The sequence below is a fragment of the Malaclemys terrapin genome, chromosome 14, assembly GCF_027887155.1.
Source record: "Malaclemys terrapin pileata isolate rMalTer1 chromosome 14, rMalTer1.hap1, whole genome shotgun sequence".
Classification (NCBI taxonomy): domain Eukaryota; kingdom Metazoa; phylum Chordata; order Testudines; family Emydidae; genus Malaclemys; species Malaclemys terrapin.
Window position 1 is genome coordinate 19,650,206 of NC_071518.1, and position 17,145 is coordinate 19,667,350.

The window sequence follows — 17,145 nt, forward strand, 5'->3', positions numbered from 1 at the left end:
TTAAAAGCTGAATTTTGAATGAAAACTACCTGATGGTATTTGCGCTTTTAAAAAATAAATTGTCGTTTCAAAGCAGTAAAAAGAACATACAAGTTCAAACAGAACTATGTGGATAAACAGGGTAACATCTGATGTAAATAGACCAATGACTGATCTGTATACACCATGAAGATATATAGTGGGCAGGGTGACAAAAAATACATTTACCCTAAAGGGGAAATACTGTCTATGAAACTTAAAAGGGGAGGGGAAAAAAGACGTGCCAACAGCTTGCACCTGTGATGCATGCATTAGAAATTCTTAGATGATCCAGATCCAACATAAAACCATATTAAACATACATAGCAGCTGGTCAAAAAAGCGGCCAGCCTAAATACCAGACACAGTGTTTCCAATATAACTGCATATGGATTTCCAGATTTAGGCCTTGTCTACACTAAAGGGAAAAGTCGAGCTAAGCTGCGCAATTTGAGTTACGTGCATAGCGTAACTCAAATTGACGTAGTTTAGATCTACTTACTGTGGGATCCACACTACGCGATGTTGACGGGAGCCGCTCTCCCATCGACTCCCCTTACTCTTCTCGGTCAGGTGGAGTACAGGAGTCGACGGGAGAGCGATCAGTGGTCGATTTAGTGGGTCTTCACTAGACCCGCTAAATTGACTGACGATGCATTGATAGCCACAGTGTCGATCCTCCGGTAAGTGTAGACAAGCCCTACGTCATATGTCCAACTTGCAGTATTTCGCTCCCTTAACTTTTGCATTGCACTTGGAGAATGCCATGAAGATCCATCAAATGTATTACTCAGAAAAATATATTCTGTTTCATATAACTATAAGCTGCATTGTTCAATGCAAAATTCTTACAGAAACTACAGCACATGGGGTGAAATTTTGGCTCAAACTCCTATTGACTGTAATGGAGCCAGACTGATAGAGGCCACTCTTAAGATGCTGGACATACAGTTGTTAACTTGAAAAAGCCAGCATTTGCCAGCAGTAGTATCTGAAATGCTACAGTTATATCTTGTACGTGCAATAAGAAATAACTGTGGAAATTCAGGTGCCACTGGTGGCAGATGTTGACTTTTTTGATGGCAACCACGTTAGCACATAATTTATAATGAATCACGTGACTGAGAAAGTAATATACAATAATGTGAATAATTTTACTCCTGTCTCTAGTGGAAAACTAATTACCCAGTAAAGATATACTATCCCTGGCTCAATCACATTAACAATGCCTTTTTAGTTTTTCTTTTTTAAAAGAAATCCATAACATGTGAAACAACCAATATAACCATTTTTGGAAAAAGGAAATGGAAAGTTCAGACAAAAGGTAGATTATATGTAGCATCTCTTAACTTATTTTACTACCTTTTATTGCTGAACGGGGAATGCTGCAAAAGGTAACGGTTACGTTACTGTATGAAGTTTCATATAAGTCCCAGCTTTATGAATATGTGGTCATTTGTCACACGGAAAAATAAGCCCTGCTATCTTTATATCATCTAAGATAGAAGGAAGTTTACAGCTTTCATTATTTCATTTTTAAAGCACTTTAGAAGGTTACTGAAAGCTTCGGAGAAAAGGAAATATTTCACTCAGTCACTTAAATACTATGTAGGGGTTTATAAAAATAACACTGAAAGCTACTTAAATAAGCATTACTATACATACATACAAATATAAGATGGAACTGGGCAAAATGTTTGGGTGCATGTTCACAATGCATGTAATAATAGACTTCTATATGCAAATGTGTTATGGAGACAGAAACCTAGAATTTGCAAATGGAAAGGAACATAGGTCCATAAAGTGAAGTGATAGTGGAAACTGAATGTGTGAGACTGCCAAATGGAAGATTGATAGCATCCAGTTGCGAAAGTTAGTAGGGCTCTTGTTATCCCATCTCTTAATTTCAGAGTATCTCCCAGACTCCTGTATTGTTATCCTCTTCTTCTGACTTTCTCTTTGCACACTTCTAAATTTCCAGAGAGATCCAAAACTAGTAAATTCATTGTAATTAGAGATGAGGAAAAATCCTATAAAATCCATCTCCCTGAAAAGTCAGGATTTAGTCCTTAGAGATATGGTTCTGTTTTCATTTCCTTTGTGTGCATAATTTCGGGGGGGTTGGTGTGTATCTCTTCAATTCATTATCCCTTTGGGAAGTTTTGAAATATATTTTGACTCTATGGTTGTTTAAGTAATACTCTTAATGTCCTTCAAAGAATGAACATTGTATTCTGTGGACTGCTATTACAAAAGGACAAAATCATAACATCTCTGAAGTTTGAATGACACCATTATCACTCTGTGTTAATGAAATGATTTTGGTATTACAACAAATGAGTTTTCTGAATCCATTCAATATTAAAGGGAATTGGATTGTAATTAGAGCATATTTCACAAAGAATAAAGGGGTCCGTGATATGTGCTTAGCTCTTATAGCACCTAATCCTGTAGTGATTGTGCTGTGGGCACATCTGCCCTCATATGCAAAGGACTTTTATAGCGCAAAATTTGTGGAGATGAAAATTCTTTTGTGCTTTCAAGGCTAAATAGCTCCCCCAGGAGGACAGTGCTGCAAAGAGAATAAACTTCCAGAATGCATTATTTTATATATATAAAGCAAGCACTTTTGTAATATTTCCTTATCTGGCTCTTATTTACTATAGTATAGTCTTGGTGTTGAGATCCAGATCTTTATTTCATTGCTCACATTTGAATGGTAAGATAACTGAGGTATTTAAGCACCTTAAGTGAAAATAAGTAGTTTCATGTTTTCAGTGTGTAATAGAACACACACTTTTTTCCTGTTACGCTTACTGTGGATTGTAGTACTGTACTAGTAAAATGTACCGGATTGTGGGAGAATAGTCTTTTTATCTAGAGAACAGGTGCAGCATGGGCAGGTATCCGGCAGGTTCCCACGCACACTGCTAGTTTACATCAACCTGCACTAGCGGGGACCACCTGTAGGTGTCAGAGCCAATTCAGTGGTGTGCAAACCTGAAACTCTAAAATTTCGAAAAGGCTTGGGCTAGCCTTGGATCATCTTTCCCAATGGGACCCCTCAGTCCACTCCACAAAAGACTCCTTTACCTTTGTTTAGGTAGGCCTCTGTTGGTGGAGAGAGCCAGCCTATCTGGGGAGTTGCGTTTCCTTTTTGAAAAATATTAAGGTAGGGGTTTGCAACAAATGTGGATTGTATTTGTAGTTGGTGTTTCAGATATGCCAGAAGGAGGTATTTTATTCAGCTCTGTAATCTTAGACCCAGGCAGTTTAACAATTGTTTTCAGCCTTTGATCCTTTAACTATTTGTTAGCTAATTGGTTCTAAGGTCAGGTAAACCAGTGTATTCCAAAGTTGTTTTACTGTGCTGAGTTACTAAGGAAAGCAATTTACCATTCTTGAGAAATTAAACATGCTTCATTGCAGTTTCAGTATTTTTCTGTTGCAAAGTTTCATACCAGGCTTGATGACAGGTACATGATGAAAAATACACAAACTGGCTGAGATGAGAGAATGTAGGTTAATTTGATTGTTAAATTGAGCAGAAATTCAGGGAGATATTTGTCAGGTAGTAGGGGGACTTGCGCACACAAGTCTCGCTTCAGTGCAATCTTGCTTGCTTTCTTGCTTTGTGTTGTTTCTGAATAAATTATTAATTACTGATTTTTTTTTTTTTTTTATTTGCAGCCTGTTTCAGCATTATTGCTATACTCGCGGTGGCATGCGACATACTTCTTACACTTGTATCTGTGGCAGGTAAGATCTTTTTGTGTACTTCTGTAATATTTATTATCAAGATCCCATTGGAAGTGTGTAAAATTATTTTTACCATATATGTTTGGAAACAAGTAAAGTGAGCTTTAAAGTTTTGTTACTGAGAAAACAACGGGGAGATGGCTAGCACTGTGTAAACTAGATAGGTTACAGAATCTGCTGCACTCAGGAGATTACATGATTGCTAATATTGCCAGTATCACATTTATGCTCACTTCTGTGGCCAATAGGTTTTTTTAATGAAACAGCATATGAAGAAAGACTTAATATTTTCTCTTTGTAGCTAAAAAAAAAAAAAAAAAAAAAGTACTTTCTCTAAAACATTCTTTCTTTTAAAAAAAAGAAAGGCTTTCATATCATTTTCAAAATTCCTGGTCTCTGAATTTATTATACACTGCAAATAAACTAATCTTTTAAGGAAATTTTGCTCCATTTCTCTTTGCTTGCTGAACATCTGCTGTTGAAATTATATTTTTGTTAATATTGCTAAAATATAATTTGTAATTCTATAAACATAAATTTTTAATATGTAGAACTAGGAGAGAAAATAGTAAATATTTTAGTACAGGGATGTAAAACTCATTCTGTGAAGAGGGTTTAACTGCATTTTTCAGTGTGATCCATGGCCAGATTTTCAAAATTAGAGCCATATGGTACCTTCGGTCCACAACAGATCTCCCACTGATTATAATGAAAGGGTTGCTGTATCAAATAGTATAAAATGGCCTTTATGCTGTAAAATAAACTAAACTTTAGGTTCATAAAGTTGTTGTTGCATTCAGTATCACTCGTGGGCAAAAACGATAAAGGGCACTTTTAGGATCGCTGTTTTTTTCTGCCATTTGCAGAAAATGCTCAGTTCCTTTTTTGTAAATGCATTTACTCTCTTTGCATGTAAAATTATAGTAATTGCCTATGCAATTTTGGTACTGATTGTGCACCTAATTTGTTTGAAAACTTGCCCTTTATTCTCATTTGACTTGAGAGTTCTTGCTCTTTTCCTGGGAGGTCAACAGTTGATTTTCAGTCACTAGTCTGATGACCTTAGTCGTGGTTTCCCACTTAATAGGATGGACTTTGTAAAGGTGGTCATCTTCCTGGTGAAAAGAGCAATGAAATAAGCCAAATTTTTCAGGGCCAACATACTAGGCAGATCGAACCTGCCAGTTGAATGTTGAAGGCCTCTCACAGTCCTAGTGTGACTACCTGGAGAAAATACTGAAAATGACCAACATCAATGGCCTTGTCTTCCAGGCGATCCATGTTGCAAATGAAGAAAAAGTCCGTTAATACAAAATCAATGGCTATACATTCATAGCCAGCAATTACCATCCAAAATACTGGCTGGCAATTTATATAAAGCAGGAGATCAACTAATATGTGGCTCTACTTCATATAGCAACAAAAGAAACAACTATAATCTCCATGTGCATCGGCAAGCTAACCATCATTCATGTATATAAACCAACTGGTGCACAGTGGCCTCAACCAGCAATACAGAATGCATAGGATCCTGCTGTATTTGTGCACAACTTTAATAGTCACCACATACAATGGGGCTATGCAGCAAGCAACATTGCAGGTGAAGAACTGACACACTGCATGTTGGCAAATGATATGTTCCTCCTTTTTGATGCAGAACAGCGCATCACTTTCCTTTCTGTAAGATGGGACAGAGGATACTGCCCTGATCTGATGTTTATCTCTAAAGATGATACAGGCACACCAATACCCATACTGTGGATCATCCTTGATAACTTCCCAAATAGCCAGCACAGACCAGTACTGACCCACCCATATTGGCATTCAAATCCCAGTTCTCTACTCAAGATTGGCGCAGCTCTGGAACATCAAAAAAAAGTAGATTTGGCCATTTTCACTAGGACTGTGGACAACACACTCTCCTGTGATCCCCCTGCACCAAAGATGTTTGACTATTTTACTTCACTCCTAATCTCTATTGCAAAGAAGAACACATGCCTGGGACACAGGTCATCATACATTCCATGCTGAACTTTAGAGAGCCAAGAGCTCCTCCACAAATATGACAAATATAGAGAGACAGACACTGGAAAAGCCCTCCTGTCGTCAAATGGATGCAGCAAGGGGGAAATGGTGGCATGAATGTGTAGAAGGTCTAAACTTCACACACTGGAGCAGATGCGCCTGGAACCTGCTGACATACCTGGGAGCTGCAAATCCCACATTTGCCACTAGCCTGCAGGTGAAAGCCAGTGCCATCACTGCTAAAATTTAGTGGACATCAAAACAGCCTGTGAACAAACCGTATCGGAGACAAGTCCAGCATCAACTTTGGCAGGTGATGTCCACGTGCACTCCATCGTCCCAGTGGCCTGGACACAAGTAAGAAGATCGATGCCACCATTGCAGCCACAAAATTGGGAAAAGATGGTATCTATCCTGAGTTCATATGTAACCTGGGTCCACTTGCATGGATATGGATGGTGCAACTTTTCACCAACATCCTGCAGACCAATGAAATCCCCTGTGTGTGGAGAGACGCCAAGGTCATTGTACTCTTAGAGCCTGGAAAACCTACAGATCACCTTCTAATTATAGACCAATCTCCGTCTTGAGCATCAACTACAAGGTGATGGAGCATATGATTCTGAACCAAATCTGGCCCACTGTGGACACCAACCTATCCAAGGAGCAAGTTGTTTTTTTGACTGCATAGAAGTTACTGCAACCAAAGTGATCCCTATGCTAAAGTGATCCCCTATGTGTGGATTTTCAGGCTGTTGAACACCATGTTTAGTGAACACCATGTTTCGGGTGTGCATATACATCAGAGCATAGGTGCCAACTCTGTGGGTGCTCCGGGGCTGGAGCACCCAAGGAAAAAAATAGTGGGTGCTCAGCACCCACTGGCAGGCCCTATCAATCAGCTCCTCCTCCACCCCACCCACAGCACCTCCTGCCCACTACTGATCAGCTGTTCAGCGGTGGGCAGGAGGCGCTGTGGGGGAGGGAGAGGAGTGGGGGCAGGAAGAGGCATATCGAGGGTGGAGCACACTCAGGGGAGGGGATCCTCTTTATGAATTAAATTTAATATTAGACTTTTAACAGTAGAAGGTAATAATCATGCTTTCTCAGATATTAGGAAGCTTGTTACAAAATAGACATTTACGATATACAGCAAATAAATAGCTTGTAAAGATGACTCTTTGGGATAATTGGATTGTACAAAAATCAAACTATTGGAGCTGTGTATTAAAGCCTGTTACTCTATTAGTGCTGAGTCGAGTAGCTTCAAGTTTTGTAGCTCTAAACATTAATGAATACTTATATAACTGAATCTGTTCTTTGAGATACAAGCCCTGTTCTAGTTTCTATAGAGAAATAGTGTTTGGAAATAAACACAAGTTTGCTGTTGAGTTAAATAAGAAGTATACAGACATGTTCAGTTAATATCTACTAAATTCTAGCTGGATTTTCAAAATAGGAATGACTTCACTAATTCATTCATGCTTTCTCCCCGCCCCTTCTCAAATTACTGCTTTCCTTTCTGAAGAAATAAAGGTACCTGAAAGTTCTGAGTGCTAGTAACTAAATGGGTTTTTATTAAACAAATCACAAAAGAAAAAGAAATCAAGAGCAATCAATGCTGCAATTCAGTACAGAAATAAATAACTTTGCATGAATTTTCAGTGTAAGCACTCAAAATTGTTGCTAATCATCATCTCAGAATGGTAAATCAACATGTCAAAGACAGTTCAAAGATTTCAGAGTTTTGTAGGTAACTGAATAGGAGTAAATATTTCAGTTTACATCTTTACATACAGATTAGTCACCTTTAAAAATCAGTAAACTTTACTACTAACTATTATTATGGCTGAATGGACATTTGGGTATCAGATTGCACCTTGAAGGTCTTTAGGTAATTTCAATCAAGACTGTATCACTTCAAAAGTAATGTTAAGTGTAGATGTGCATAAATGCAATTAAATAAGAATACCAGTATTTGGTTATTGTGGCAGGATGGTCTAGGTCCGGAGGCCCTACTGGAGGCCTCTTGGCTCTGCATCAGCCTGCCTGAGAATATAGCAGAGAGAAGTCCTCCAGGCAGCCTAGAGTGGCTGCAGAAGAATGGCCAATCAGAGGGGCTCATGGAGCGACCAATCTGGGGCCAGAAGGGCCCTATGTAAGACAAGCAGCAGAGCAGAGAAGTTCAGATGCTGTGTGGAGCTCGAGGAGTGAAGACTGGCTGGCTGAAAGAGCAGCAGTACCAAGGACAGCTCACTGTGGAGAACTCACTGCAGACAGGACTGAAGTCCAGAGAAGGCTGCTGAAGACCAGATGCCTGGCTGGCAAGAAGAGCAGCAGGAGGGAGGCCAGTGCGGACAGGCTGAAGCCCAAGTGGACCGAGCACAGAACCTGGCCTGGCCAGAGAGGTATCAAGGTGGGCCCCCGCTGGCTTGGTTGAAGACTGAGCCCAGGGAGGGCTGCTGAAACACCACCAACTGCGGGTACCGACATAGGCCCTGGCTGGGTGGTTGAAGAAGGCAGTGCCTCTGGGAAGAAGCTGAAGAACTACAGCCCCATACCAGGGCCATGATAAGAACTCGGGATTGTATACTCTGGAAGGAGGGACAGTGTATGCAGCTTGGCCGGAGGGCTGAGTCGCTGAAGATCCACCAAGAGAACTATCAGCCGGGGGCGTGCTTGTGAGAGGCGGGTGCCACCCCAATATAAGAACTAAAACCAAAAGCAGGATCACACCCAACCAACCAAAGGGGGGCTGCCTGTGAGAGGCTGGTGCCACCCTGAAAAAAGACTGTGATTACAGGTATATGAGCCAGAGAAAAGGGGGCACCCATGTGAGGTGCGTGCCAACCCTGTTACAGTTATTGATAATTAAATGTGTATATTCAAATGTACCTGGCACTTACATAGCACTTTACTACTTCAAAGCACTGTGTAAACATTAACTAATTATCCTTTTCAGCACCCCTGGGAGATAAGCAAGTAGCCATTTTTGCACTGGAGAAAACTGAGAAGTTAAGTGACTTGCCCAGTGTCACACAGTGAATCAGCCAGAACTGGTACTCAGGAGCTCCTTCCTGCCAGGCCCAGTCCTTTCAGACCACAGTGTCACTCTGTCAAAGATTAAAGCAACCACCTCACAGCCACATATGCTTTTTAAAATGAACACTGCAAATAAAGAAAGGTATCCTTGTAGCCGTATTGATCCCAGGATATTAGAGAATCAAGATTGGTGAAGCGATAACTTTTATTAGACCAACTTCTGCCGGTGAATGAGACAAGGTTTTGAGCTACACACACAGGACCTGAAGAAGACTTCTATCTCAAAAGCTTATCTCTTTCACCAACAGAAGTTGGTCCAATAAAAGATATTACCTTGTCTACCTTACTTTGCTTTATAACAGTTGCCCAAAATAATGTCATAAGAAATTTAAAAACATACATTGAAATGATATATTGAGCATTTTAGTAAAAGCATCAGATATTGCAAGAATGAAAAAGCAGCATTAGAGAATCACAGCTCTGCAATCTCTCACCTGAACTTGGAAACTTCTCTAGGATATCCAAAATATTATATACTTTTATTGTATACCTTTCTTCCAATATTAGTGGACAGTACTAAGCAATGGTATACACAGGGCAGAGTACCCAGATCCTGAGCTAGGAGTAGAAGAATCATGAGATTCCATCCTGAGATGGGTAAGGGCTGGAGGTTGAACACTTTAGGGGATACACTCTGAAAGGCCAGAAAGATTAAGGTGCACTACAAGAGCTCTAGTCTCTTACTTCACAGGTGTGATCAGCAGCTATTTGGCAGCTGTTACCTCAGACATGGGTGTTTCTCAGGTACTAGTTTCCTCCGTTGGTTATCTCAGCTCCCCACATCAAATGATTCTAGTTATACAAGACTAGATAAGTAAAATGGCTCTTTGTATCTGTGGGCTTTTATAAATCCTCTTGAGTCAGGTTAGTAGAGTTAATAACTCTCTCCGCTCTTTTCTTTTAATTATAATAAAAAATATTTCCAGTCTCTCTCAGATCCAGAAGTGTGAAGTAGCTGCTTAATGCTCCCTTTTGGATTAAAATTATTCTCTCTAAATCTCAGAGGAAGTAGCTTGCTGTTGTAGTTTATGGTATCTTAATTTTAATTCAGGTTTTCCTGATATACAGCTAATTGTTAGTTTCAAATTGTCTGTTGCTATAGTTTTTCCCTTTTAATTGCTGCTGTTATTACACTCTCTTTTAATTGCTGCTATTACATTCCACGTCTCTTCCTTCTGCTCATTTCTCTTTTCACAGTCCTTTCTGACTGACAATAGGTTCTGAACTTTTCTGACTCCTGCGGTTTGTATTCTCTCAGTGGCATGAATTTACCAAGTTATTCGGTCTTTTCCAATTCTTCAGATTAGTAACAATTTGGAAAAAATGTTAAAGGAGTTAAAATAGAGGCAAAACATCCTCTGGCAAAACTTTTAAATTTGGATGCCTAAAGATAGGCATCTAGATCCATATTAAGGTACATAAATATGTGTCATAATTTTCAGAGGTTTTGAACATCATATGAAGTCAGTAGAGTGACAGGTGCTCAGCACCTCTGAAGTTTTAGGATACTTAAATATAGATTTGTCACATACCATTTTAAAACCTTTGCTCTCTGGAAGCAAAGTAATTGTTTCTAAATTAAGGATTGTGTATACCACCAGTGACTAATACTAGCAAATCGTAGACCAGTCTGATTTAAAATCCAGACTTTATTTTTGAAAGTTGCTTTGGAGTCAGCCTAAAAGTATAGCTGCAGCCTTATATTTGAGCTTACTTCTGGCGAAATATTAGAACTTCTCCCCATGGGCTGATGTCACTTTCCTGGAGGTGATGTCCCAGATGGACAGGTTTCTGTAACTTCATTCATAGAGCACTTTTTCCTGTCTAGTTCATGGAACGCTGATGTTGATAACTTCTGAGAAGGACATGTGTCTTCTCTCTCTTGACAGAAGCAGTAGAAGATAGTGGGTCATGGGCTGAATGAAAAAGAAATCCCAGAAGACTAGTGTGGGTAGATTAACACTCCAACTTGGCGCAAACTAATTGTCTGTGTAGACAAACCCTCAGAAATGTCCTTCCAGTTGAAGGAAAATTATATTTGTTCCTATGCATTTAAATTAAAGAGAGGGTTTAAAGTATAGTAATTAGTGCTCATTAATAAAGGAGTGATTTTTTTTTTTTTTTTTTTTACTATAAACCTCTACAATTAAACCATAACCTGAAATCCAGCGTTGTTGGATTTGGAATACCTGTTGCTGAAAACATTCTGCGTAATGCACATGTTTCCATAGTCGCCATAGTTTTTCAGTACATGCATTTTTGAAGACGGTTTTACATTTTATATATTATAATAAAATTATAAATGGATATTATCATGTAAAACAAATTAGGAGACTCAATATGCATAGGTGGTATGGTGCATGATACTCAAAGCTGATCCCATCACATGGTTATATGTAAACTAGTTATCTACAGATACATTATGTTCGAATCAAGCCCTGAGGCACCATGTTAAATATATATTTTTAAAACTGCTCATACAATATTAATATCTTGTTTTATCCTCACTTTTTGTAAAAATATTTTTAAAATTATATTATTGAAATAACACAGCTAAAATCATGACGAACTGTGTTGTAGGGCTTGTTTTCATGCATGTATGTTTGATAACATTGAAAACCATGCATGCACTAGAAATTAACCAGCTGTAGGGCTCTTTATAGTAGAAGACGATACATTTAATTTTTTTCCCACTTTTATTTATTCCCATAATTATCCACACTTACCAAGAATGAATAGAATCATAAAATCTTAGGGATTAATCCTAGTAACTCTACTCTCTCAAGCTCCCATTTCAATGGGAGTTTTGCCAATGTAAGAAGTGCAGGACCAGCCCTCTAAAAATTAGAACTCCCAACACTTGTCTTGGGAAAGGATTCTGTAGTCTATTTGATTTGATCATCAGGAATTTTTACTGTTCTTTGACCTAAATGTATGTTCTTTAATTTTTTAAATTTTTGGTTACACCATCTTAGATCAACCTAAACAATATTTCTTGGTCCTTGGCATTTACAATCTTCATATAAATGTGTACAGCTATTTTCTTCTTCGACCCTCTCTTTGTCATTTGACCAAGTAATTAGAAGTGGGGGTTGGTAGCACTGTCTACTGTTAAGGTTGTCCAAATCTTCCCATTATAAGACTGTGTGTTCAGTTGCTCATAACTTTGCCAAACCTTTGCCAAATTTTGCCGGTTGTTGTCTGTCTCTGGCTGAACTGTTTTTGAAAAAATTCAGACAGAATGGTTCAATAGTGTCTGAGAATAAGGCTTAGGAAAAATGTGTGTCTCTAGGCTTTGCAGCAGGGACTTGAAATATGGCAGAGGAGTGTGGTCTTTGTGTCAAGGATGTGCCTTTTACTGTCCCATGAAAATCTGCCCAGACTTGGTCAAGTTGTAAATCTTTGAGGAAAAATCACTGTTTGCACATGCTCAGGAGTGACTAGCTAGAGCTTTGCAGCTGAAAACTCAGAAGATTCCATCCACACTGAGCTTGCTGCAGCTTGGAACTGAGTGGGACCTTCTCTGCAATTGCAGCTCCAACCTGTGCTGGAGTCAGAATGGAAGGCAAGGAGATTCTCTCCTGTGTTCTCATTACCCCCCTGCTGATACCCAGGCAGTATGAAGAAGGAAGTTGCCTGATTCAAATTTAGAGGGGACAAGAGCTCGACCATGGTATGGGGAGAGTAGATTGAGACAAGGAGCCAGAGTGGGGGAGACACTCACAACTAGGACTGGAGGCGGGGGCTAGAGGGACCTGGAACTGACTGGGCCAGGAGATTGGGATTCAGGGCCAGCTCTACCATTTATGTCCCCCCAAGCAAAAAAAAAAAGCTGCCCAAACTGCTGAAGGGGGCTGGGGGGGGGGGAAGCTGCACAGACTGTGCCGCCCCAAGGCACGTGCTTCCTCCGCTGGTGCCTGGAGCCGGCCCTGCTGGGGTTGATTAGAAAAGGAGACTGGTACTGAGATCAGGACCCAAGGGAGGAGACTGGAACTAGTAGCCGTATGGTAGGGAAAGGCAGAGGAATTAATTTGTTACAGTTGGAAAGTATGTAGTAATGAGGCAGGAGATTGCAGGAAGATAAAGGACGGTCTCCTGGTTAAGGCAGTTGAATGCTGCCCTGTAGAATTGGATTCTCTGCTTCTGACACAGAGTTCCTATGTAATGCTAGTCAAGTCACTGAAACCAAACTTTTTGCATGTGTTCCCTATTTTCTGGATGCCTGATTTGAAATCCTGGGGTCTGATTTGCAGAAGTGCTGAGTACTCACAGCTGCAATTTAGTTCAGTGGAGCTGTCCTTGAACATATAAAATGCTGTATAATGCTAAGAACTCTGAAAAATCAGGTACTAGATGTATTAAATTGGATACCTAACAGTAGTGGATACTTTTAACCTTAAATCTCTGTATGCCTTAGTTCCCCATCTGTGGAATGGAGATAATATCACCCTCGCATTTCACAGAGGTCTTGTGAAAATAAATTAATAGTTGTAAAGAACTCAAATGCTGTAGTGACATTCACCATAGAAAAACCCATGAAGCAATTATTAATTCTGTATTCAGAGCAGGCTGTAAGTAATATGCAGTAAATAAGGCTTAGGGCCATACATTGAACATTGAGGATGAAACAAAATATTGAATAGCTGCTCATGAAGTGAGCACCGACACATCTTTGTACTGAATGAGGCAGGGGTCCTGTGTAGAAAAAATAGTGGATGATCATGTAAGTAAAGACTGTACCATGCATATGCAGCAGGGGGCCAAATTAAGGTTGCTTGGGCAATCTTAATTCTGGCATTTAACTTTTGAGTGCTTGACATTATAACCTTGCAATGTTCTTTTAACGTTTGACAGTTCTTTTCTTCATAAATCAATCCTACAACACTCAGATTTTGGTACTTATAATATGAAAATCCTTAGCAATGAAAAAAAGTTATTGATCAAAAATGTAAACAGGGCCTAGACCTTTAAACTGCATGTATGCAGAATTTGTACATGCAGTTGCTATGAATGTACACAGTTATGTTAATTTCATGGACAAGTTAGACATCTAAGTGGCCACTTCTGGGCACAACTACTAAATATGCATTGATGGTAAAAGCTCTCTGCAAATAATGCATATGTATTTTCATTTCTCTAATGGCATGAGTACAGTGCTAAAAAATCTGGCCTCAGAAATATTTCAGAGGGATACTTTTATCTCTGATGTGACTCCATTGAATTCACTGGAGTTAAACCTAGGATGATTTACATCCAAGACACTAAGCCACCCCTTGACCAGAATTGAGAGAATCCTATTTGAACTGGCAAGGTTTTGATAAAAGGTTAGTCACATATTGAGAGGTGACACAGATGCTACCAGTATATCTGTTCTGACACATGTATTTTTGGCTATAAAACAATTCTTTTAGCCTCTGTGAAGTAAAAAATGAGAGAGCACCTATCTGAGGAGAATAGCAAAATGAAAATCAGTAGAGCTTGAGATCTCCCCTATCTTTTAACTCAATATTTGATAGACCCAGAGGAATAACACCAGACTAGACAAAACAAGGCACTGTGACCAAAAATAGGTCACTGAATGAATCGTGGAGTTTTCAGAAATGTGGAACAAGTGCCTGTGCTTCTCTGGAGACTTGTTGCTTCCCCTGTGATTCAGCAGTTTACTTAGTCTGGTTTATAAAAATAAAAAATGTATTTTTTACAATGAAAAGATGACTTTCTCTTTTTACTCCACAAAAAAGTAAATATGTCAGTTGTTATGCCTTGTTTCATGGCTGACATTTTACACTGTGGGAATATCCCCTAACAATCTGGAATGTATTCATTCCTGTAGGGCTCCTACCTAACCATGCTAGAGGTAAGTTTGAACAGCTCACTTGGGCAGGTGAATTTTTTCCTGCCCCAGTAGCTCCTAGGGAGTTATTAAACATCCCAGATCTTATAGTGAAGATTCATTTTTATACCACTGGAACCATTTAACCTTGAACAGGGAAACTTATTATTTTAAAAATTAAGGAATTCTCAAAGGAAGTAGATGGATATTAGATGAAAATTACTTTTATGTTGTTACATATATACACCTCTACCCCTATATAACGCGACCCGATATAACATGAATTCGGATATAACGCAGTAAAGCAGTGCTCCGGGGGGCGGGGCTGCGCACTCTGGCGGATCAAAGCAAGTTCGACATAACGCCGTTTCACCTATAACGCGGTAAGATTTTTGGCTCCCAAGGACAGCGTTGTATCTGGGTAGAGGTGTACCACTGTAGCATATATGGGGCTGCACCACAAAATATGTTCCCTCCCACAAAAGGCTTACATTCTAAAACCTAGATTTTCAGCTATGCCAATATCTTCTGTGCTCAGCCAAGGGGATACAAAGCTGGCAGTTATGACTCTGTTTCTAGAGCCAGTTCTATGTCAGCCTCAACAGGTTGCATGATATTGGGCCTTTAAATATCCTGGTATTTAAAGAAAACTATTTTACACTTTACAGTTTTCTTTCTCCTTGTGTTTTTAATTGTTTTTTATGTTAATTCTGTGTGTTTTATTTTTCAATGTCAGTGGCAACAACTCCTCTGTTTTGCACTATGGACATGCTGGAGCCCCAAATGACAAGACTGTTGAAGATGGAGACTTGTGGTAAGTTAAAGGATTGCTTAGTGTTGTTTCTTAGACAGCTTTAAAAAGAAACAATCTCAGCACTGTATTTGAGTGCCTTTAGTCTTAACTTGAGCAGTAAAAAGATGACCACCTAAGGATTAGGGTCCACATTTTTAAAAGTGGTGTACAACTTTGGGAAACCTGGCTTTTTAGGTGCCAAACTTGACCTGTTTTTTTGTTTTTGTTTTTGTTTTTTCTCTTCGGAGGTTTTGGTCACCTGTGTCTCCAATTGGGGGGTGGATGGGAAGGAAGGACCCAGATTTCAAATACTTAGTTTCATGGGTAATTAGGTCCAGGGTTTTGATTGAGTGTATTATAGAAATAAAGGCCAATTGCAAAATCTAGATCCAGGTTTGTATTTGTAAATTCAAAGGAGGTGCTTGAATCTGGGGTTTTAGTTCAAGTCCACATCTATTATTGTTTGTGGTTGCTAGTTAAATAATTCAGTAAATTTTAACATCGACTTGATCTCTACAATGTGGCACATGTCTGCATACTTTAGTGATGACATTGCAGATGAAACTGTGCAAATATAATCATTGTTGGGTTAAACTGATGTAAAATCATGTCTGTGAGCGTATAAAAAGTAGACGATGTGGTGCATGATATAACAAAAGGCAGCTTTTGAATTTTTCCTCTCAAGAGCTAAGTCAAGGGGTCACGTTCACAAAGAGAAGTCCACCTATAATTAACTCTAGGTGAGTTAATAGTAGACATTAGAGATTGAAAACATCTACTAGATTATCTAGTCCATTTCCGAACTATTACAGGATTGCGCCCTATAGCATATTCAAAAGACATGCAGGTGTATATTTTAACATTTGTTTGCAAAGGTGTAGAAAGTATATTAATAAACTCAGAAGCTATTACGGAATAGAATTGAATCATAGACGCACAAATATGCCTCTTTGGCTAATGTCACAGGTGCTTCTGCAGATGCAGCAGATTGAACTAGGTAGGTAATGTCTTTATTAACAGGGTATAAACATTTTTAAATAATTTTTGTATAGTAGTATGTTGTCTGTTATTCTTGCCTGGTGTGAATAGTCTACTGAAAGCCATCCAATGTTCTACTCTGTTGTTCTGGTTTGTCACCATTTATTACTGCTCTATTGTTCTGGTTTGTCACCATTTTGTATTAGAGTATATAGAGAAGTTTATCATAGTATAGTGGCTAATTGGATTAAGTAAGATATATGAACATGATACAGTAGTGGCTAATAAATTATATCAAGATTTTCCAAATGTCAGCGTGCAGCATTCAGGTAATCCATAAAGTGGTTATTGAAGGAAGAAGAAGTGTTAACATAATGTATTATGATGTCATGGATTTATAATTTAATCAAAAGTGTTTTTAAAGAGGGTGGGAAATGTTATTAGGTGACTTCTTAGGCCAATGTTATTAATACAGTCCACTTATTTATGGAGGGAGGGCTAGCTCAGTGGTTTGAGCATTGGCCTGCTAAACCCAGGGTTGTGAGTTCAATCCTTGAGGGGGCCACTTAGGGATCTGGGTCAAAAATCTGTCTAGGGATTGGTCCTGCTTTGAGCAGGGGGTTGGACTAGATGACCT

The 17,145-nt window shown here is 39.1% G+C and overlaps 1 protein-coding gene across 1 annotated transcript in view; it reads left to right on the plus strand.

Annotated features, from left to right (window-relative positions):
- Positions 1–17,145, plus strand: part of PEPD (peptidase D) — a 212,202-nt gene that overhangs the window by 126,995 nt on the left and 68,062 nt on the right. Inside the window, exons 10-11 of the mRNA XM_054048939.1 lie at positions 3,709–3,777; positions 15,474–15,551. Coding sequence (XP_053904914.1) covers positions 3,709–3,777; positions 15,474–15,551 — 147 coding nt within the window. The remainder of the gene's footprint in view (positions 1–3,708; positions 3,778–15,473; positions 15,552–17,145) is intronic.